This window comes from Onychomys torridus, chromosome 1 (assembly GCF_903995425.1).
Source record: "Onychomys torridus chromosome 1, mOncTor1.1, whole genome shotgun sequence".
Taxonomy (NCBI): Eukaryota; Metazoa; Chordata; class Mammalia; order Rodentia; family Cricetidae; genus Onychomys; species Onychomys torridus.
Window position 1 is genome coordinate 47,603,088 of NC_050443.1, and position 23,526 is coordinate 47,626,613.

The 23,526-nt window shown below is 39.0% G+C and overlaps 1 protein-coding gene across 9 annotated transcripts in view; it reads right to left on the reverse strand.

The window, feature by feature from the left end:
• Positions 1-23,526, reverse strand: part of Mef2a (myocyte enhancer factor 2A) — a 127,300-nt gene that overhangs the window by 12,226 nt on the left and 91,548 nt on the right. For all 9 annotated transcript variants that reach the window (XM_036185015.1, XM_036184970.1, XM_036185027.1 and 6 more), the window contains 2 exons: positions 22,254-22,313; positions 8,080-8,267 (listed from right to left, as the gene is read on the reverse strand). In XM_036185015.1, the coding sequence (XP_036040908.1) occupies positions 8,080-8,267; positions 22,254-22,313 (248 nt within the window). The remainder of the gene's footprint in view (positions 1-8,079; positions 8,268-22,253; positions 22,314-23,526) is intronic.

Below are 23,526 nucleotides of genomic sequence, written 5' to 3' on the forward strand. Positions count from 1 at the left end.
AACATGGCATTGTATTCTAGTGGCTGCTGGGAACTTTACAGAGGTTATATACATAACAAATGATGTAAATTACTTGCCTCTATATTATAGTTGATTTTTTCAAAATAATGGAAAATTCTTTTAAATTCTCTAGCCAAGGATTTAAGTCTCATCCTACCCCCACCCCCACCTCTCCCTCCACCTCCTCTTACATGGACCTCTCCTGCACACAGCAAATGCTCCTGGGACACTTCCAAGTGCAACACTGCACTTACACATTTTTATCCCTGCATCACTACCCTAACTGGGAAACTGTTGTGTGATTTATTTTCGTGGTGGCCAGCACAGCATTATAAAACACAACACATGTTTGTTAATAAATGCTACAGTTTTGAATAATAATGTTTACCATTTGCAAATCATAGTATTCACATGAATCAAACTATCTTAGGGGAGTAAAACCTTGAATATGAAAAAAAATAAGATGGGAAAAAAGGAATTAAAATCTACAAATAGTAAGAACTGAATGAAACATGTTTTCTCCTTTTCTTTCAAACATTTATGAAATATTAATATGCTACAAACAGGCTGCTCATTGTTATTTTTTAATATACTTGAGTTAGTCAAGTTTCTTCCAACTTGTTAGGAGTCCTAAGCCTCACTGATACAGAAGTCATAATCTTACAGCCGGTTTCTCTGCAATGAATGGGTGAAGGGGAGGGTTGATTATTACCCAACAAAACAAGCACTTAGCATACACGTGGGTAAACACAGTTCAGCTATTCAGTTAGACATATTCCACTATCTCCAACTTAGAAGACAGACAGCAAAAGTGTCCAACTCTTGTGCGTGTAAAATAGTGTACACTTTAATCTACAGATATAAGTGTGTAAATGGCTTGTATGACAAATTTTTAATTTTCCACAGGGGTTCAGGGTTTTGTTTCCTTTTTTTTTTTTTTCCTATGACTAGATACAATTTTATTAAGCAGTTTTCAAATGTGGATTGGATCTTTCTAACTCGTTTCTGTGCCTTAAGTGACTTTTAATTTCTGAAAACTCCTAGCAGGTACTGCCTACTGGCAAAGTGAGCAAGAAACCATGCTAAATGCTTGCTCTTTTCAGGCATACTTCTTCGTCATGCACATTTGTGTTTCAACTTCCTACTCCACACAGAGAGCTCCCTTATACAGTGTACTCAGTTTGCTGAGGTTAACATCCCCAAGGAACTGTTGAGACTAATAACCGAATTTGTAAAGCTTTACTCTCCACTAAGATTCCTCCAGGATGTGAACTTCTGAAGAATACCTGGCCTTATCAGCAGGCAGATGTCATCTTTTCATTTTACTTCCAGCCATGTTAAGCTGGCTGCCTAAATGAAGGTGATGTTCTCCACTGTAAAATCACAATTTTCCCCCTTGTAAACAACACATATTTAGGGAAAGGCAATTTGAGACTATATAAATAATGTGTTTCACTTTAAATTTTTGCATACTACCTGCAGCATTTATTTTCTGGCCTGCCTACAGCAATTATGGCTGTTGTACTACACTATTCTAAAGCTGTTTTTTAAATTCTTTTTATTCTTCCAAATTTACTAACTAGAGCTGCTATCTAAGGAGGATGTGTCATGTCTTCTTATTTATTCAACCATATGTATGTGAATGATGGAGTCAGCATTTCTTATTCCTTGTGTTATAACCTCAAACTACTGTAATTTAAATGTTTCTAGTTTTGGCAACTGGGATACACTAGATGAACTTTCTCTAAGGAAGCACAGAACTAGGAAATACACGATGCTAAATCGTGAGTATACACAGACAGCTGTGTGACTGGCCACAGCCTGACTCCTCCTAACTCCAATACAAAGAACACCAGACAACACTCTCAAGCAGGCTCTGAGAAATAATCTTGTACTCATTTAAAACTGGACTGTATGTTTTCTGTTTCTGAGTTCCAAGAGTTCTTTAAAATATATCCTAGGCATAAGCCCTTTATCTGAATATGTGATTTACAAATATTTTCTCTTAATCTATCAGTTGTCCTTTTATTTTTTGGATAGTGCCTTTTGTAGACCAACTTTATATTCCTGTGAATTCTAATATTTAATTTCTTCCTTTGTGGATCACATGTTACTACTGTATGGTTTTCTCCTGTAAGTTTTGCAGTTTCACATATTAACTGAGTCTATGATCTATCTTGAATTAGTTTTTACATAAAACATGTGAATCAAGTTTCCTTATTTATTTTTATTTTTTTGCAAATGGACATTTAATTATTTCAACACCACAAGCTAGGATACCTACCCTTTCTCCACTGAAGTGACTCAATGCCTCTGCCAAGCCCAGCTAAGTGCGTCTGCAAGCTCTATTTTCTGGGCTATTTTGTTTAATGATCTACTGCCCATCCTTCTGTCAACACATGTGGAACTGGTGAAGCATTATAGTAGGTCTTAAAACTAGGTAGTGTCTTTCTTTTTTATTTGAGGTCTTTCACCTTTCCATATATATTTTAGAACTGTTTGTTGATCTCTACAAAGGAGCCTGTAATTCTGGCTTGGCCTCTGTTTAATTTATGACCAATTAATTATGACTGGGAGAGAAGATTGGTTTACTGACGATATGACTCTGATCCATCAACATGATGCATCTTTCTCTTCATTTAGGTCATCTACTTTCTTGCAGTAGACTTTTGTTGCTTTCAATATACAAACTATGAACATATTTTGTAGTATTTGTGCTTAGCTATTGTTTTCTTTTTCTGGTATATATTATGCGATTTTAAAAGTCCAATTCTCCTTGTTCATTGTTGACGATACAACACACTGCCTGCCACACTGGCTTTGTTCTCTGCTCTTACTAAACTCACTGACAGGCCCTACGGTGTTGTGCACCAGTGCTGTTTGTTTGGGTGGATTCTTCGTGCTTTTCAGTATGGAAAACTGTGTCCTCTAGGAATAGAAAATATACTTTCCTTCCTTCCCCATATGAATACACCTTATTTTTTCATTTTCCACTACACTGGCGAGGACTTCCAGTGAATGTGAACAGTGAAGACAGATAAGTATTGAATAGCTTCTTACTTTGGCCAAAGACAGGTGCTATGTGCTAGGGTTTTTGAGATGACCTTTGGTTAAGGAATCTTTTCTATGTACTCACAGGTTTTGTTTTCTATCATGAAATGTCATGTCCTGCTAACAGGTGATTTGTGTTGATTAACTTTCAAATACAAAATCTCCCTTGCATTCCTGAGATGAAATTTGCCCAATTGTCACTAATCTTTTTAATACAGCAATGCTCTGATTTGCCAAAAACTGTTGGGGGTTTGTGTGTAGAGAGTCCATGAAGCATCCTGACTTATGGTTATTTTTCCTTACAATGCCTTATCTGCCTTTGTATTAAGCATGATGCTGGCCTAATAAAATGAGTAGGAAGTGCTTTGGTCGTCATCATCCCCGTCGTCGTCCCCCTCGAAAGAGATTTGGGGAGTTGCTATTAATTCTTAAGTGTTTGGTAAGATTTGCCAGTGACACCATGTAGGTCTGGAATTTCTATTTTGGAAGACTTTACAATGAGGAATTCAATTTCTCTATTTAGCTGAGTAATTTTCTGGTAGTCTGTATCTTTCAAGGGATTTGTTTTTTACTAAGCCATCAAATCTATGGGACAGGTCTGTCTGTGCCATCCCCTTATCTTTCTGTATCATTTAAACTTTGTATGTCTTTCCATTCTTGGTATTTTTAACCTGGGTCTTCTGTCTTTGGTCAGCATGGCTAGAGAATGATCAATTAATCTGAAGAATAGGATGTTTTTTGTTTCACTGCTTTCCTCTACTCTTTTACCATTTCAAAGTTCCTGAAGTTCTGCTTTTTATCTTCTTTTCTTTGCTGCTCTGGGTTAAACTTGCTCCTTTCTCAAACTAAAACCTATAGTTACTGATTTAGGGCCTTCTTTTCATTCTTATCAAAACTATTTATTCTCTGTGTGCGCAGGACTCAGTTCTCTCTACCATGTGAGTTCTTAGCACTGAAATGAGTCTGTCCACTTGGTCAGCAGGTAACTTTTGACCTGCTGTGCTGGCTAGTTTTATGTCAACTTGACACAAGCTAAAATCATTTGAGAGGAGGGAGCCTCAATAAGAAAACACCTCCATAACTTTGGGCTTTAGGCAAGCCTGTAGGGTATTTTCTTAGTTAGTGACTGATGGAGAGAGTCCAGCCCATTGTGGGCAGTGCCATCCCTGGGCAGGTGGTCCTTGGCTCTCTAAGAAAGCAGGCTGAGAAAGCCATGCAGAGCAAGCTAGTAATAAGCAGCATCCCTCCATGGCCTCTGCATCAGCTGCTGCTTCTATCCATGTTCCTCCCTTGTTTGAGGTCCTGTCCTGAGCTCCTTTGATGATGGACAGTGATATGGAAATGTAAGCCAAATAAATCCTTTCCTCCCCAATTGGCTTTTTGGTCATGGTGTTTTATCACAGCAATAGAAACTCTAACAAAGACACCTGCTAAGTCGTCTTGCAATCCCTGACCTTTCTTTTCTTTTTCTAGTATAATCATTTAATGGTATATAGTTCCTGCAGCAGTACTCTGAATGGTCCTCAACATTTTGGTATTCTGTATTTTCATTTTCAGTTAGTTATATGTATTTTAAAAGTGATTGACTTTAAATTTTGTATATGTGTGTGTGTGTCTATGGACATAAATGTGGGTGCCCATACAGGCCAGAAGAGATCCCCTGAAGCTGGAGTTACCTACCTGATACAGGTCCTGATAATGAAATATGGTTCTCCACAAGAGCAGGAAGCACTCTTGACCACTGACTACTGGCTCTGTATATTGCTAAGTTTCTCTTGGCATTTCTTTCTGAGGCCCACAGATCACTTTCAAATGAGAGGCTAGGGATAACAGGAGCAGAGTGCAGAAAGGTCTCGGGGCTGGAGGTGGTGGGTGGCTACAAGGAAGCTGTTGTCTGGACACACAGGGCAGTTAAGTACAGGAACTCTCAGTGACTGGGACGGCATGTAAAGACCAGTGTAAGTTCAAGTCAGACAAAATCCTGGCATGGACAAGTGGACACAACGTCCACCTCTAGCTGAGGAGCTATTGGCAACTGACAGCTGCCGAGAGAGGAGAGTCAGTGTCCTTTAAGGATATGGCCCCCGTAGGTCAACCACACTCCAGGCCAGTTCCCATACTGGCATTACAAAGTGGACTCTGTAAGTTTTGTTTTTCAAAAAAAGAGGACACAAATCTGGGTGGGTAGGAGGGCGTGAATATGATCAAAATATACTGTATGTAATTCTCAAAGAGAAAATATTATTTTTAAAAGTAAATTTACTGTTAAATTTCTAAGCTAAGATTTTTTTCCCTGATATCTTTCTAATCAGAGAATCAGTTCTTGCAAATTTTCTAAGTTTTATTTTATGAAATAGAATGGTCTATTTTGGTGAACTGTTCCATAAACATTTCTTGTACCTTAATATAAAAAACCAACACCTTAATTATATGGCCTACCTTCCTAACCCACTAACTCCAGGCTCATCTGAAAAACCATCCAGCAAATTTCAGCTGAAGGACATTCTACAGACACATAAGCAGCATTCCTCAAAAATGCCCAGTCATTGAAGCAAAGCCTTGGAAGTCCTTACAGCCCACGAGAGTCGAAGACAGCATGATTAATAGGGAATGTGCTATGTGGTCTAGTCTGGCTCCCGGCACAGAGAGATGAAGTTTAAAATTAAGGAAATGTGTGTGAATGTGAACTTCAGTAAGTAATAATTTATAACACTGGTCATTAATGTTAATAACTGCACCACAGTAGTATAAACTGTTAAATTGTGTGTAAACTATAAGGGAACTTTATGATTTTAGCAATCTTTCCAATGAATCAAAAGCTGTTCTAAAGTAAAAGGTTGATGAACTGTTATCCCATTCATTTATTCCTTCTGTTCTTTGTTTCTCTGCATATAGTCATTATCTTGCTGACACTGTTATTACTTCCTCAAGAAGACTGCAATATTTCTTGTAGAACAGTTCTGCTGGCAATAAATTCCTGTTTTCTGTTTGAAAAGGCATTTATTTTTTAAAAACATTTTTGCTGGGTGTAGAGATTCGAGTTTGTGTATGTGTGTGTGTATTGTCGCTTCACTGTTTCCAGCTTGAAGAGAAGTATGGTAGTAATTTCCTAGCTTTAGTCTATAAGCCATGTGTTTCTATTCACTGGCTGTCTTTAAGAATTCCTCTTTGCCCTTTTAGTAGTTTGAATGTGTGTGTGTGCATGCACGGGTGTGTACACTTGCTTGCAAGTGTTTATCCTACTGAATGTTTGTTATGTCCTTTGGACCACTGCTCTACTGTTCTTGTTTGGAACTACAATTTCGGACACATTGCACTACATGCTAAAGTCCTGCAGCTCTCAGATACTGTTTGATTTTGCCTCTTCTCCTATCTCCTACTCCTTACCTGTGGAGCCTGACATGGCAAAGTTTTCATTACTTTTCTCAGGAACTAGACTAGGTTCGAAAGTTATTGTTGCTGTGGTTACCACCTTCAGTATATTTACTAAAAACGTTTTCATCCAAAGCCCGCTAAAGGTGGGAGATGGGTAGGCCAGTTTCCCCAGTGACTATCCCATTCTATCATCCCTTCTGTGATGTGCTACAGACTGCCTTCTCAGTCACCTTGTCACTCTCACGGTACCGACATGTCTTCTTGCTTCTCAACCACGGGTAGAAATCCTTTCTCCATTTCCAGATACAGTAAGACTTCATCAGTATTTATTTCATGGGAAAGAAAAAGAACCAAACAAAGCCTGTCCTCACTGCAGTGGCCAGTTGGTTCTCAGGAAGTCTTTCTATGTCATATTTTGCTTTATATGGTGCACTCAGTAGGGTTCGCAGTGAAAAGCCTGTAGTGAAGACAGACTCACCCTACACCTGCAGGAATTTTCTGAGGTTCTGCCAGTGCATGCTTGACCTCCAGCAATTCACCAGTCCCTCCAGCCCCAATGTCTTCCCCCACAGTAACCATCCTTCTCTAGTCTCCGGGCCATCTGACCACTGTGAAGGAGCAGCACCAAAATGGGCTCAAGGGAAGCCTATGAGGGAGCTTTTTTTACCAGTATAAAGTTGAAAGCTATTCAAGCAATTCATTTTAAATTTCCTGGGCTTTCTTTTTTTAAAGCAGAGTTTGAGATTTAACAAATTACTACTTAGATCCTGAGTATGTGTACTGCTACTCTGAACAGGTGCTGAGTTTCAGCTTCATTTTCTCATCTCTACCTAGCCATGCTCATAACCTGATTGAGAGTCAAATGAGAAAATAGCCCCAACGAGTTACTAATGCTTTGGAATCTACGACAAATTACCCAAATGTAGAATTACTATCTGAGCCTGGCAGCATCACTTTCATGGCACAAAACCTCAAAGGGCAAGTGCAGAAACTGCATAGCAGAATAGACCCCTGGCATGTCATTCAGTATGCTACAGTCAAACTGCTATTGAACTAAAGATGCCTTTAAAACTTGCACATATATTCTAAACGATTCTACATTCTGGCCCTCACATGAAAAGACAATTCAAAAGCACATGACTCTAGAACTGTAAAGACATGTCAACGGGTGCAGTAGCAGCAGTGTACTCTGGTTCAAGAGAAGGGTTACCAACTCGCAGGCATTCTTGCCTACATATTCTACAATAGTTCTCTTTCATATACAGAATTTCCTAACAAATAATTTCCTTATTCCAAACAGAAAAGCATGAATATAAACTAAAAGTATGCCGAAAGAGAACAGAAATGACATGTTTAATTCATAAACTGGAATCAGATCTCTAAACAAAGTTTTGAACCTGGCAAAATTAAAATTGAGCATAATAACCACTCCATATTCAGCTTTTATTTTAAATAACCATTAAGCAGTTTACTTATTATTTTCATAATTTGGTTTTTAAACACTTAAATTTCTCTCTTAAAAAATCTTAATTTTGAATAGAAAATTCATTAAGAAAAACAAATGGACACTACAGAGGCTTGGCAAACCTCCAAGGAAGATAGAGATGTTATAAAGTGTGTTAAAGAAGAGAGCTGAAGCGAGGGTCAACTTACAAGTGGGGGCATCAGGCCCTTGCTTGAAGGGGGAATGACAACCCGTAGATCTGGCTTCCGACTATTCATTCCAAGACTGCCACCACCAGGTGGAGGGGGAGACTTTGTAGGCATGATTTTGCCTAAACTATTTGCACCAGTATTTCCAATCAAATTTGGAGAGGCCCTTGAGTTTACAAATCCATTCCCTGGGAAAGGGGAAAAAAAGTGCTTATTAACATGTAAAGCATCACTAAAATATTTTAATTAATAAATCTAAAATAATGCTAACTGCCCATTTATAAATGTTTTTAAAAATGATTAATTTTATAAACAAAATGTAAGAATTTTATGACATATAAAGTTTACCATTTATAATAAAATCAATGCCATTGTTATACTACTATGTTGATAAATACTCATTTGTATTTATATATTTTAAATCTTTTCTACTTTTGTTTTTGTATTTGTATTTTAAAATGTTAAAGGGGGGGCAGCAAGATGGCACTCAGTGGGTAAAGACACTTGCTACCAAACATAATGTCTGATCTGCAGGAAACACAAGGTAGAGAGAACCGATTCCCATAATTGCCCTCTGACCTCCACATGTGCACCTCATAATCTGCATGTCCCTACTAATAAATACATAAATATAAGAGTAAAAACTACTTTAAAACATAATGCTTCTATTTGGGGGCTGCTGTGGATATCACTCTGTATAAATAAAATGCTGATTGGCCAGTAGCCGGGCAGGAAATATAGGCGGGACAAGCAGAGAAGAGAATTGTGGGAGGTAGAAGGCTGGGGAGGGGAGACACTACCAGCCGCTGCCATGAGAAGCAACATGTAAAGACACCGGTAAGCCACAAGCCCTGTGGCAAAGTAGACTAACAGAAATGGGCTAAATATAAGAGTAAGAGCTAGACAATGGTAGGCCTGAGCTAATGGCCAAGCAGTTTAAATAATATAAGTGTCTGTATGATTATTTTATGCGTGGGTTGTGGGACCGCAGGGGCTTGGTGGAACCTGGACAGAAGCTCTCCAACTACAGGGGTGTAAACTTTTGTACTTTGTGTTTGATGCTGCAATTTGTTTATCCTTGGAAAGGCTCTTAGTCTGTCCTTTCCTCTGAACCTATAAACAGTACTTTACTGCTTTTAATACTGCTAACCCCAGATTTTCCCTCTACTGAATACTGATACCTTTGACTCTAAAACAATCAAAAATCCCAACAAATAAACTACATTCTCTCCAATTAGCACCCATTCCCATCTTCCAGCAGGGACACAGGTGAAGGGACAATGTCTTCTGCAACTGACACGGAGTCAAACCATCACAGTGGCTAGCCCAGTTGCTTTCCTGACAGGCCCCAGGCGAAGACACAGAACAAGAGGACTCAAACAGAATCAGTGAGGCAAAGGGAAGATATGCCACGAAGCAGAACACAAATTCCACCAGATGCTTAACACACAGCCCAGAGAAACAGGCAGTAACATTACACCACAGTGCCTCAAACCACAACCGCTTCTCAGTGCTGGAGAAAAGATGAGGAGACAGCTGAACTTGAAGAAGATGGGAATCCTACTGACAAAATGTGCCAATGACTGTAGAATCCAATAAACAGTAAGGAATTCAAGAAAAGAAAAGAAAGTTACAAACTCCATTGAAGACTCATACAAGAAAGTTAACCAGTGTGGACTGAAGAAATCAGTTACTTGGAGGAAAATTCTCTAAGATGTAAAGGAAAAATTCAATAAGGAAATTAAGAAGCTGAAAAAGAACCAACTAGAAATTCTGGAAACTAAAGAACCAATAAATCAAATGAAAGGCAGAAAGCATCCAAACAAGATGAAGCAGGGGAGTGATTTCAGGGATGGAAGACAAGGTTAAGACAGTAATACATACAGATAAATACAAAGAAACAAAATAAAATTCCCAAGAAACCAAACCTAACAATCCATAATAAAGAGAAAGGAGTTAAGATAAAGTTAATGGCTTAGAAAACCTATTCACTGAAATTATATCTGAAAATTTCCCAAACTAAGATAAAGAAACAGACATCCAACAAAAGAAGCACTTAGAACTTCAAACAGACATGACCAATGAACTCATGACATATCTGAGCCAGATGTCAAACTACAAAGAAGGGCTGCCAAGATGGACAGGTGGGTACAGGAACTTGCCACCAATTCTGAGAGCTGAATGAGTTCAATCCCTGGAACCCACATGGTGAAAGAAAACTGAGGTTGTTTTTCAACCTCTACACACACTGCAGAGGCTTATGCATATACCCCCACACATACACAATACAATAAATAAATGTAATAATAAAAACTGCAAAGCAGAGAAACAATACTAAAAGCTACAAGGCAGAGTCAATGAGATGGTTCAGTAGGTAAATGTGATTGAGAGCAGGCAGGACAACTTGTCTTTAATCCCTGAATCCTATAAAGTAGCAAGAAAAAGAAAAAAACTGGCTCCTAAAAGTTGTTCTCTGATCTCGAAGCATATGCCATGGTACACACGTACACATGTACGTATACACACACACATACACGCACGCACGCACGCACGCACGCATGCACACGCACACACACACAGCAACGAAACAAAACAAAATAAAAAACCCAAAAAGTTTAGAGGGGAAATATGAGAATAATGGTAGGTCAGCAAGCCTAGAATTCAGGAAAGCAAAGAATAGTGGATTTCAAGATCTGAAAGTAAAAAACTGTAATTAAACCATTATTGTCATATCCAGCAAAATAATCTGATAAAATTGATGGAGAATAAAGAATATTTGAAAACAAGCACTAGTTAAAGCAATCTGTGACTGTTAAGCCAGCTATGCAGGAAATGATTAAGGGAATACTAAACACAAAGGAGTTAGACCCCCAAGAGAAGAAAGAGTATATATATTTCATGAACGCACACAAAGGATTAACAAAGACAATTAATGAAGTCCTAAACCAGCAAACACCCAATACTACTGTGAGAACAACAAACAAACTACCAAGGAAAAGCCAACCAGAACAACTGCCAACCAAATTGATGGCAACAGCAAACCCTTCCCAATACCCTGAACACAAATGACTAATTCACCATTTAAACATACAGACTAGCCAACTGTGCTTAAAAATGAGGTCTACTTGTTGCCTCCAAGAAACTCATGTAACTAGAAGAGATCCAAAATCTGAGAGTTTGTCCATGGCTGAAATCAACCTACCAAGCAACAGAAAGCTGTCCACAAGCTGACCTATGATCCTCACATCTGATAACGAAGACTTAGAACCAAACCTACTTAGGGAGATAAGAGAGCCCCTACATATCAACAAAAGGAGCAATTCTTCAAGAGGATAAAATTATTGTAAATGTTTACACAACAAATCCTGATGCCTCTAAGGTTTGGGATCTTTTCTAGTTACATGAGAGATGAGTTTCTTAGAGGCAACCTCATTTAAAGCACATCGGTTAGTCCTTATCTTTAAACGATGAATTAGTAATCTGCATTCAAAGGTTTGCTATTGCCATTGATTTTGTTGACAGTTGTTCTGGTTAGTTGTCACTGACCACTTCCTAAAACAAACATTAAAGAGCACAAAGACCACATAAGGTCCTGACACAGTGCAGCAGGAGACTTTATTACCCACTCTCACACATAAGCAGGGCTCCTAAAAGGACAATCATCAAAAACTCTTCACACCTAAACTATAAAACAAACGGACTGGACTTAATAGGTATCTACAGAGCATGCTAGCTAACACAGAGAGAATACACATGTTTCCCAGCAGCATATGGAGCCATTCCTAAAATTGATCACATTACAGACAACAAAGGAAGCTTTAATGAACACAAAATCCTGGAATGATTCCCTGCATCTAATCAGATCTTAGTGAATTAAAACAAGAAATCAATAACAAGATTAAGCTAAGATTAAGAAAATACATAAATACTTGGAGACTGAGCTATACCTTTTTAATGGAACAAAAATCATGTTTAAAAAATCAGGAAGGAGGGGTTGGGGATTTAGCTCAGTGGTAGAGCGCTTGTCTAGCAAGCCCAAGGCCCTGGGTTCGGTCCTCAGCTCCGGGGGGAAAAAAATCAGGAAGGAGCTGGGCAATGGTGGCACATGCATTTAATTCCAGGAGGCAGAGGCAGGCGGACCTCTGTGAGTTTGAGGCCAGCCTGGTCTGCAGAGCAAGTTCCAGGACAGGCACCAAAACTACACAGAGAAACCCTGTCTCAGAAAAAAAAAAAAAAAAGAAAGAAAGAGAGAGAGAGAGAGAGAGAGAGAGAGAGAGAGAGAGAGAGAAAGAAAGAAAGAAAGAAAGAAAGAAAGAAAGAAAGAAAGAAAGAAAGAAAGAAAGAAAAAGGGAGGGAGGGAAGGAGGGAGGGAGGGAGGGAGGGAGGGAGGGAGGGAAGAAACCAGAAGGAGCTCAAGTAAACAACCTAGTGCACCTCAAAGCTCTAGGAAGACAAGGAACCAACCCAGGACTACATGGATTCTTTCAAACTTCTAAAGAAAATCTAAGTACAACACTTTTCAAAGGGAGAAAACACCATCAAACTCATTCCATGAAGCCAGTATTATCCTGATAGCAAAAGCAGATAAAGACACAACCAAAAAAGAAAACTAGAGGCCAATCCCTATAAACAAAAGAATCAATACAGACATAAAAATTCTCAGCAAATACTTGTAAATTGAATTCAAGATCATATTAAGATATTATATAATATCCAAGTTGGTATCATCCCAAGGACACAAGGATGATTCAACATAAGCAAATCAATAATTGTTATAATCTATATCAACAGACTTCAAGACATAAAAACCACATGACTATCTCAACCGAAAATTATTTGACAAAGTTCAATACATCTTCATGATAAAAGTTCTGAAGAAAGTAGAAACAGACAGAACATACTTCAACATAATAAAGAATATGTAAGACAGACTTACAGCCAACACTATGCTAAATGGAGAAAACTTAGAGCATTTCCTCTAAAGTCCTGAATGAAACAGAATGTCAACTCTCACCGTTATTCACTATAGTGCTCAAAGTCTTAGCTTGAGTAATAAGACAAGAGAAAGATCAAAATGATCAAATTCAAAAAGGAAAAGCCATCCCTTGTGGCAGATGATGTAATTCTATACTCAATAGACCCCATAGACTTCATCAGAAAACTTTAGGTCCAAACAACACTTTCAGTAAAGTTATGATACAAAATCAATATATAAAGCCAGTACTTTATACACATTCACACATTTACATACACACAAACACTCACAGAGACCAATATCAAACTTACTAAAAAATAAGGAAAGATATCTTGTTTTAGATTTTTAAAACTCTATAAATAAATCCAACCAAAGAAGTCAAAGACTTCTAAAAGGGAAATCTTAAGAAACTGAAAGAGAAAAACTGAAGACATTAGATGAAGAACTTCCATGTTCCTGAAGTGGCAGAATTAACATTGTGAAATGGCTGTACTACCAAAATTAATCTTCACAGGCACTGCAATTCTTAGCAAAAATCCAAAACATTATTCACAGAACTAGAAAAACAATCCCGAAATTCATGAAGAAACACGGAAGAGCACAGATTGGCCAATGCACTCTTAGACAGAAAGCACACAGCCAAATGTGTGATCTCATCATCTACACCACAGAGCCACAGTGACAAATACAGCACAGACCTGGCAAAAAATGACGTGGAGATCAATGGGGTATAATACAGGACCTGGACATAAGTCCACACAGCCACAGACGCCTAGCTGCTGACAAAGTACATGGACTCTCAATACTCTCATATCCTAGTCAATAAATGGTGCTGCCAAACTGGATATATATCCACAAAGAACTGAAATTAGAACCCTAACTATAACACTGCATAAAAGCCAATTCAAAGCAGATTGAAGACCTTAATTAAAAAACTGGAATACCGAAATTGCTATGGGGAAAGACTTTAAAATAGAGGTATAAGCAAGAAATTTCTGAACAGAACCCCAGTATCGCAGCAAATAGCCCACAGAACTGGCAAATGGTATTACTTGAAATTCAAAACCTTACAAAGCAAAAGAAACCATCAGCAACAGGCTGGGTAAACGGCTCACTGGATACAGTGCATTCTGTGCAAGCAGGATAGACAAGCATTCATGTAAGAAAGCCAAGCTAGTTAGAACTGGGGAGAGCTCACTGGTTAAGAGCATTTGCTACTTTTACAGAGGATATGAGTTCAATTCCTAACCACCACAATCACCTACAGCTATAGGTTTTCTGGTATCCAAGGGCAGGCGTGCGCGCACACACACACACACACACACACACACCTTAAAAGAAATTTAAGAAAGCCAGCTATGAGGTCACATGCCTGCAACCCCAGCAGTGGTGGTGGTGTGAAGACAATCAGACCCAGAGGTGCTTGCTAGTTACGCCTATCTAGCTGGAACTGCAAGCACCATGTTGGTGAGACCCTGTGTCCACAGATAAGATGGAGAGATTCAAGAAGATATCACAACATCAAACTCTGTCAATATGCCAGCATGGTTGAGCACACTAGTATACACACATGCATACATCACACACATTTTAATTCTACAGAATTTCTTGAATAAAAAGAAGTATGTTTCCTTAAAAATCACTGAAAACTGGCATACTATTTGGGGGTTTACAAAGCAATTTCAGGTACATTATGTACATTCAAATGATAACCTGATATATGAACCCTACGATTTTTTTAAATTATGCTTATTTGTGGAGAAAGGGTGTGCCTGGAAATCAGAGGACAGCTTGTGGGAGTTGGTCCTTTTCTTCTATCATGTGGAATTTGGGGTTGAACTCAGTCTACCAGATTTGGGAGCAAGCTGTTGAGCCAGTTTACCAGTACTGGATTCTAAAATTTAAAAGACTATGATTAGGGGGCTGGAGAGAGCGCTCGGTGGTTAAGAGCACTGGGCTGCTCTTTCAGAGGGCCCAGGTTCAATCCCAGCACACACATGGCAGCTCACAACCACCCTTCACTATACAGTTGTAGGGGATCCAATGCCCTCCTTTGGCCTGAGGATAACAGGTATATATGTGGTGCATAGACATATATGCGGGTAAAACATCCACAGACATAAAATAATAAAAATAAAAAATAATCAAATACTATGATTAGGGAGACATTAAAAATTTGTAAAGAAAAAGCTGTAATAAAAGTAGAGTCCTTAATATAATTATCTACTTATAAATATTACTTAAAAGTTTAAAAAATACCATTATAAAAATGGATTATCTGTATGAGAAACTTGAAAATTAACATTTATCAATGTAACATAATCAACTCTGCAGAGTCCTAGCCACTCTATTCCTAAGCCTGGTATTTAAATACCAACGGCAAAGACAAGCAAGGAAAGGACAGCATCTAGGAACTGCCCGATGCCTCTGGGACAGTGCTCTAGATTGACGACTAGGCTTTTTTCTGCTCTTTCTTTCACCCAATTCTTGCATTCTCGAAAACATTTACCATGTGACACACCAGTTTTATTTGTGTCTCGTTTTACTTTGCTGTGGGGGCTGTTACTTTAGTAAATTTTGTGAAGCTATTTCCTGAATTCTGCTTTAATTGTCTTGAAGGGAATTTATTCAATCTGGGCTCAATCTGCTTTCCACACTCTGCAGGGCAATTTCCTGCATCCTCATAAGGTCCAGAAAGCCCTGCAGTTGAAGGGGGGGCACCTCTTCTCTAGGTCACCCCCTCTCCCTCTTGCAGAGCAAAACTCATTTGTAAGCTAATCCAGATTTTGTTATCTGGAGGATAAAAAATATTTTGCAAATAACATATTCAAAATTAGAAGAACTTTATACTGTAGAGCAATAAGGTTATTGAGGTTTCTCTTAATATATAATGTAAGAAGGTGTGCTCTGAGTCTCCAGTATTTGAAAGACTATTTCACAGAATTGCACTAAAGTCTTAAAAAAAAAGAACTAATATTTCAATATTATCATCAGATGGTGCAAATATGTAATTTAGTGTCATACATCATCAAGAAGCATGAATGTTGCTTTCCTATGTGAAATCCATGTTGCATTTTATACGAGGCCACAGTAGCCCATGAGAATCAAGTTACAGGAGTGAAGCAGGTTAAAAGCACAGTATCTTAGTGTTCCATCAGGGCACTGCAGCAGATAGTAATTACAGGATGATGTAAGTGTCTGGCAACTTGCCAGGCTAAAGCTAATCTCAAGAGCAAGCTTGTTATTTCCTAGACTGTATCCATGCATGCCTCTTAGCTTCTGTTTAAGTTCTATGGAGACACTGTTCAGAATGATTTGTGAAGTAGTTACATAACTCCTCTTGCAGTAAGTTACAAATTAGTTATGAAAACGTCTTTTCTAATTGAATGAACTTAAGTTAGTGTGATTACTGTTAAAACAAGTTTTCAGTGTGCCTGGCAATTTATTACTCTTAACAAAAACATTCTTGAGTAAACCATATACCCACTTCTCCAGAAATGTAACAGGCCTAATCTCAACTATGGTGCTATTGGTAGAAGGTATGCTACTCCATTATGTCAGTTCAGCTCATATTTCAGAATATAGACCTTTTCAGTTGAAGCAATGCCTTCAAGTGGATGGCAAGTTCACCCCCTGGCCCGAGGACTAGGACCCATCGAGCACTGGGTCACTCATGTTGTACTGTGAAGAAGCCACTTGTGAAGTTCAAATGCCAACTTCAGAGGATTCTTAAAACTCAAGCAAGGTTCAAGCTGGCAGTGGTGGCACACACCCTTAATTCCAGCACCTGGGAGCCAGAGGCAGGCGGATCAACCAGAGGTTGAAGCCAGCCTAATCGACAGAGTGAGCTCACAGTGATGAACAACAAAACTGACATGCTAGCAGATTACTCAATATGCAAAAATGCTAGTAAAGATTTAAAAGTATCATTTATGTGAAGATTCAAAATTTCTTAAACTACAAAAGAAGACCATGACTTTGAAATAACCGACGACACATTTACTTAGTCTGATGACAATTCCCACTGAATGGACAATATGTATCCTATTAGAAATAGTTAATAAGACCGTTGTCTGTGCCCTCCTTTCCGAATACTAGTCCTCTTTTCAATCCGTCCATGGTGGCCAGCACTAAAAATGCAACTTTCTCCTCTGCAGACTCGTAATTTCTCACACAATATGATGATTGAAGCACACAAGGCTTCAATGTAAATTACAAATTGTGGCTTCATTTCCCATCATTTTTAGTCCAAACTCAACTGCCAAGGACTACTTTTTCCAGGTAAGTGCTGTCATCTCAAGCCAATGTTTTAAACACATGTACCCAAAGTCACTCTCCACCATTCCCATACCAGGCTCATAACACTATCCATCCAAGGAAATTCAGTTCATTCACCTTTGAAAGGTGAATCTTTTTCCCATCCATCTCTTCAGCTGCCACTGCTCTGGCACCATGCAATCCCCAACCCACTTTCATTCAACACTTAACAATTCCAGAAGTTTCTTGAGCTTTCTATTTCTAGTCCAATCAATATATATTTCTCTTTCTCAACATGTTTTAAAAAATGAAGCTGCAAGCTGGGGAGATGGTAGGCATTAAAGCTGCTGTGGTAAAAGTATGGTGAGCTGAGTGTAGACCCCGGACACTCACGCAGAAAAGCCTAACATGGTGGCCACTCCCTGTAGCCTAGCATGGGAAAGGCTAGCAAACTCTGGACAGACAACAGACATGGATTTCCAGTTTGCTAGCCAGCCAGTGTAGCTAAGCAATAAACCCTGGGTTCAGGGAGAAACCCTGTCTCAAGGAGACAATGTGGAAGGAGTGACAGAGGAAGAGACTGGATGTCTACTTTCCGGCCTCTGCAGCAGGTGCATACCCCCTAACTACATGGCATGTGTACAACACACACACACATACATACACTGTTTCCCCACTTTCTGGCCTCTGCAGCAGGTGCATACCCCCTAACTACATGGCATGTGCACAACACACACACACATACATACACTGTTTCCCCACTTTCTGGCCTCCGTAGCGTGTGCCTACCCCTTACCTACATGACATGTGCACAACACACACACACATACACTGTTTCCCCACTTTCTGGCATCCATACCGTGTGCATACTCCCTACCTACATGACATGTGTACAACACACAAGCATACATATACTGTTTCCAACCCCACACACCAATTTTTTCAGTAAAGGTACTAGGTATATCATTTTTTTGCATTCTTGACTTTACAATATAGGCCAAAGCTTAAATAAATATCTGAGCTACAGTATAAGCTGAGTAACACATTTATATTCTTGGTAGTGAAATGTATGTAGTAAACCATAAACAAATAGATTGTCACCATGACAGAGCTATATAAATTACAGTATGTACAACTGCCAGTTTAAGTTTGCAATAATGGCAGATTAGGAAAAAAAAAAAACTTATCAAATCACAGGAAAAAAGACCAGAAAACCAATTTACTACAATAAAATTTTATGACTTTAGGAATACCATCAGTATCATGTCATATAAAGTTCAAAAGTAAAAGGGGAAATACATTATTTTATCACCTTAACTATTAAAATCAGTTTGGGGTCCTTAGGCTTTTTCCCCTATATTTCTATGTTCTGCACAGGTTTAAATCACAACTAAAAAAATAACTCACTTGAAATTTACCTAATGTTCACATTGCTGACTATGCCGATTTCAGCCTATTATTTATTACAACTAAGCTATCTATCATAAACCTTTACATATTCTACTTTACTTCCTTTTTAAAGATTCAATTATCATTATGTGACTGAGTGTTTTGTCTTCAGGGATGTCTGTGTACCATATTAGTACCCGGTAACCCTCAGAAGCCAGAGGAAGGCATCAGATCCTCTACAACTAGAGTTACTGGAGTTATGGGTTACCTCCATGTGAGTGCTGGGAACAGAATCTAGGTCCCGTGCAAAAGCAACCAATGCTCTTAACTGTTAAGCCACTCTCTGGCCCCTGGCTTACTTCTTTAGACAAAGTCTCATAAATGGGATAGGGGTTTACAGGCACAGACATTTTATAACCACTGAAATCTTTCAAACCTTTCATCAAGACTAATTTACAAGGTATCAAAAGCATATATGAAGACATTTGGGAGTTCCAATAAAAGGAGTAGCAGATGGGGATTAGCAAATGAAAGTCATATGTATTTTGAGCTCTTTAATTTGAATTTCAGTTTTACTACAACTTGCTGTGTGGATCAGGCTGGTGTAGAACCCAGGATTCTCTTGTCCCATACAACCTCTGGGGTACTGCAGTTACAGGTATGCCCCACACTCACACCAAGACATTAGCTTTGACTAAAGTGCTGTTGGGTACACACTTTGTGTGTGAAATGTTAGTGGTTAAATTTAAGGCTTCATACATGTTGAACAAACATTATTGAATACCTATATTCCCAGGCTATTATGCACAACAGGTCCCAAACAATGGATCAGTATCACTGAACTACAAACAAATTGTATGATGCAAACAGTGTAGCTACTAGAGGGACTGTTTACTCCTGGTTCACTTTGTATAGGTTCCGCCTTCTGGAGTCTCAGGCCAATGTGATACATGTCCACAAGGCTCTCTCAAATCTTGGTGGACTTTAAACATACCGACTTACTGGTGTGTGTGTGTGGGGGGGGGGGAAGCATAAGTGTACATGAAAAGAGTACACTGGATTCAGACAATAAAACTGAGCTGTAATTAAATAAACCATACACATTTGGAAATACACATGTACGAGTGTAGCAGTCCTAATGTATAACTGATAGCAAGACCTTCATAAATTTTCTACATTTGAGATCTCTCTCTCTCTCTCTCTCTCTCTCTCTCTCTCTCTCTCTCTCTCTCTCTGTAAAAATAGCTTTATTCTCCTTCGGAACATAAACCATCACTCTTGGGGAAAGGAAGGTGGCAGCCTGGTCTGAAGTTCATTTAAAATGGGGACAAAATTAAGAAGTCTCACCCCAGTGATTGCCTAGCTGAGATAACATTACATCCTTAACACTGTGTATAAATATCTCTTTATATTAAAAAAAAAATTCAGGTCCCACTTCACTCTGCCCTCAACTGGGAAACAGTTATCTTCAATCTGTGACATTCCAGACAGAGAAAGAGTACGGGATCCACAGGTACACTTGATTTCTTAAGACTCCATAGCAGGTTTTTAATCCATTTAAGTCCACTAAAGTATCATATACTGCACTGCAGATATAACATCAAAATCATAATCTATTTTCACCACATGTCAGGACTGGAAAGATAGTCCTGTCTTTAAATACACTTTAAAATATATTTTAGAATTATTTATTGTATGTGTATGAGTGTTTTGCCTACATGTATGTATGTGACTACATGTATGCCTGGTACCCAGCATAAGAAGGCGGCCCTGGAGCCTGCGGAGCTGGAGTTAGGGTTGTAAGCCTCCACATGGATGCTAGGATTTGAACCAAGAAAGCAACAACTACACTTAACTGTTGAGTCACCTCTCTAGCCCCAATATAACACATCTTTTTGTTGTTGTTATTGTTGTTGTTATTGGAGACAGGGTTTCTCTGTGTAGCTTTGCACCCTTCGTGGAACTCACTCTGTAGCCCAGGCTGGCCTCGAACTCACAGAGATCGCCTGCCTCTGCCTCCCAATTAAAGGCACCACCACCCAGCTATGACATATCTTTAAACCACCAAGACTCCAGAAGGCTGGAGCCTAAGTAAAGTGAACCAGAAATAAACAGTCTCTCTTAGTAGCCAACTATGTGCACCAAACTGTGTTTTGTTTTGTTTTTTAACTAGGTGGAGCTAATCTACTGTGTAGGACCTGTTGTGCATATAGCATATTGGGAATATAGCTACTTAACAGTGTTTGTTTAACATGTGAGACTTGGATTTAATCACCACCACCACACATATTGGGAATAGCCTCAAAGGGAAAGCCTATTTGACTGTAACTTCACAAACCGTGAATACTCTATATATGACTACCAAAGCAGATCCTCAAGGGAATCCCTTGGATCTCTAACTTGAGTAGTATGCACACATTTCTTAGTACTCCAATCTATGAACACATTTAAATCTTTTTTTAAAAAAAATAAAGTACTTTCCAATAGTTTAACTTCAGTGGTGACAGAAGTTATAGAAGTATGTCCCTAAGAAATGATCTTTGAAGGCAGCTGTCAAACTGACTTCTAAATGTGTTTGCACCCATAGATTAATGTTGCTTTCAACCTTAGCCAGAGAAGCTGTTTCTGCAGTGGGTAGCAGTCAATGTACAGACTCATACCACTGAGTACTCAACCCTCACCTGTATCACCCTCCCTACCAAGGCTCAGAAAACACCATGCAGGAAGGGATGGGAAGAACGTAAGAACCAGCTGATGGGGAGGAATGCTGAGAAATGCTGTCTGCGGTCTTCTAGACATGACATGGCCATCATACTCGCTGACTCACAGAAGCCATGGCTACCTGCCCAAGACCAAGCCTTTCAACATCTACCGTGGATTAAGGAGGACTCCACCTCTAGCCAAGGAGGTGATGGCAGTTAACGACTACTAAGAGAGGGGGGAGTCATTTTTCTTTGGAGTTGTAGTTGCTGGTGTGGTGTCTATAATCTGGTGGATGGTCTCACACCCACTGGTAAGCAGACAGCACTAACTGAACTCAATGATTATTTAGAAAAGAAAAAGAGAAGAGGACAATAAAGAAAGAAGGAGGGTGTGTGGGCATAGAGGAGTGTCAGCAAATAATGGGAGTTTAGGTAAGGATATGATCAAGATACACTCTGGGTGTGTGATACATGTATCAGAGTGTATATGTGTGTGTATGTGTATGATGCTGTAAAAACAAATTTAAAATATTCTTTCTAAAAAAGATCTTGATGTGAATGTTGCAATTTAAATGAGAACAACTTAGTCTTTAGGAAACAGCAATGGCTGGTATAGAGGAAGCACTTAATACATAGTGAATGAATGAATGAATGAATGAATGAACGAACGAACAAACAAACAAACGAACTCAGTTAATGTGTAAAAGATGAAGCAGGACTATTGAAGAAAACTATTAAGTTAGATAGTAAACTATCCCTCAGAAGACAGAAAGCCTTATTTCAGAACAATACTTAGTTGTAGCTCAGATCAAATAGACACCTACAAAGTTAAACAAGAGGAATCCACTCACCCACTGGACTATTTCCAGCTCCATTTGGCACCGTGAGGTCTGCAGTGCTCAACATCCCACCTAACAATGTTACAGAAAAGAGAGATTGAATAAAAATTGGATTTATTTTACAGTCAAATACAGTCATCCCACAATAACCCACATTCTATTCCTAAAAATCAAATCAATATAAAACTAGCTCAGTCTAAAGTTTACCACTAATGTATAAGTTGATATAAGTTACAATATATACATATACATGTAATATATAATTGTACATGTAACATGTTTAGCTATACATATGCGGGGGGGGGGGGGTCCTGTGTGTAGTATACACATACATGAACTTCTCTACAAAGCTCGATGGACTTACCACCCTGTGCGTCTACATTAACTAGTAAATCCTGACGAGAATGAGGACAGTTCATACAGAGCACTACTAACCCTAGCACCGTGGAGAAGGTAATACTGACTACAGACTAAGGTGGCAAATGTACTGCTGAATTATTGAACTAACTCAGTAGGAAGAGATGCACAGAACAGGCTCACTCCTCTATTTCTAGCACGAGGTTCACATTCCACTTTAAATCTTCACTTGCAACATTTAAGTTAAATTCTCTGTCTGTCACCAGTGTGGCTCTGCCATGATAAAGAAAAGTTATAGATGGCACATTCTCTATACTATTCTACTCTGCCCAAAAATGTTTATCCCACAGAGGCTATCTAGTCAGAACTTACTCAGGGTCAGAGAATCTGGGCTTACTTTACCCAGCAAGGCTACATAAGGAGATGATTTGACCACGGGCATGGTTACCAGATATTTGGAAGGGTCTACACTTGGCTGTGCGGTGTCCTTTGTTTGATCTGGCAAGGGGAAGGTCTTTTGCCCTGCCCCTTGGCATTGTTATAAAAAGCCCTTTTGAATAAACAGAAAAGGCTGTTGGGTATTGATCTAGACCCTCCCGAAGCTATCCTGTGTTTCTGTCTTTCTTCTCATCAACTAGGGCTCTCTTTCTATCTAATATTTTCTTATCCCTCTCTCATAAGAACCATTTAAAAAGGTATGAGCTAGCCTCCCACACACAGCAGTGACTCTTGCTCACCCCAACAATGATGTGAGCTTTTTGTTTGCTTGTTTTTGTTTTCTGAGACAGGGTCTCTCTACATAGCCCTGGCTGTCCTGGAACTTACTATGTAGACACAGCTGTTCTCGAACTCACAGAGAGATCTTGCTGTTTCTGCCTCCCAAATACTGGGATTAAAGGCCTGGGCCACCACACCTGGCCTGACAATA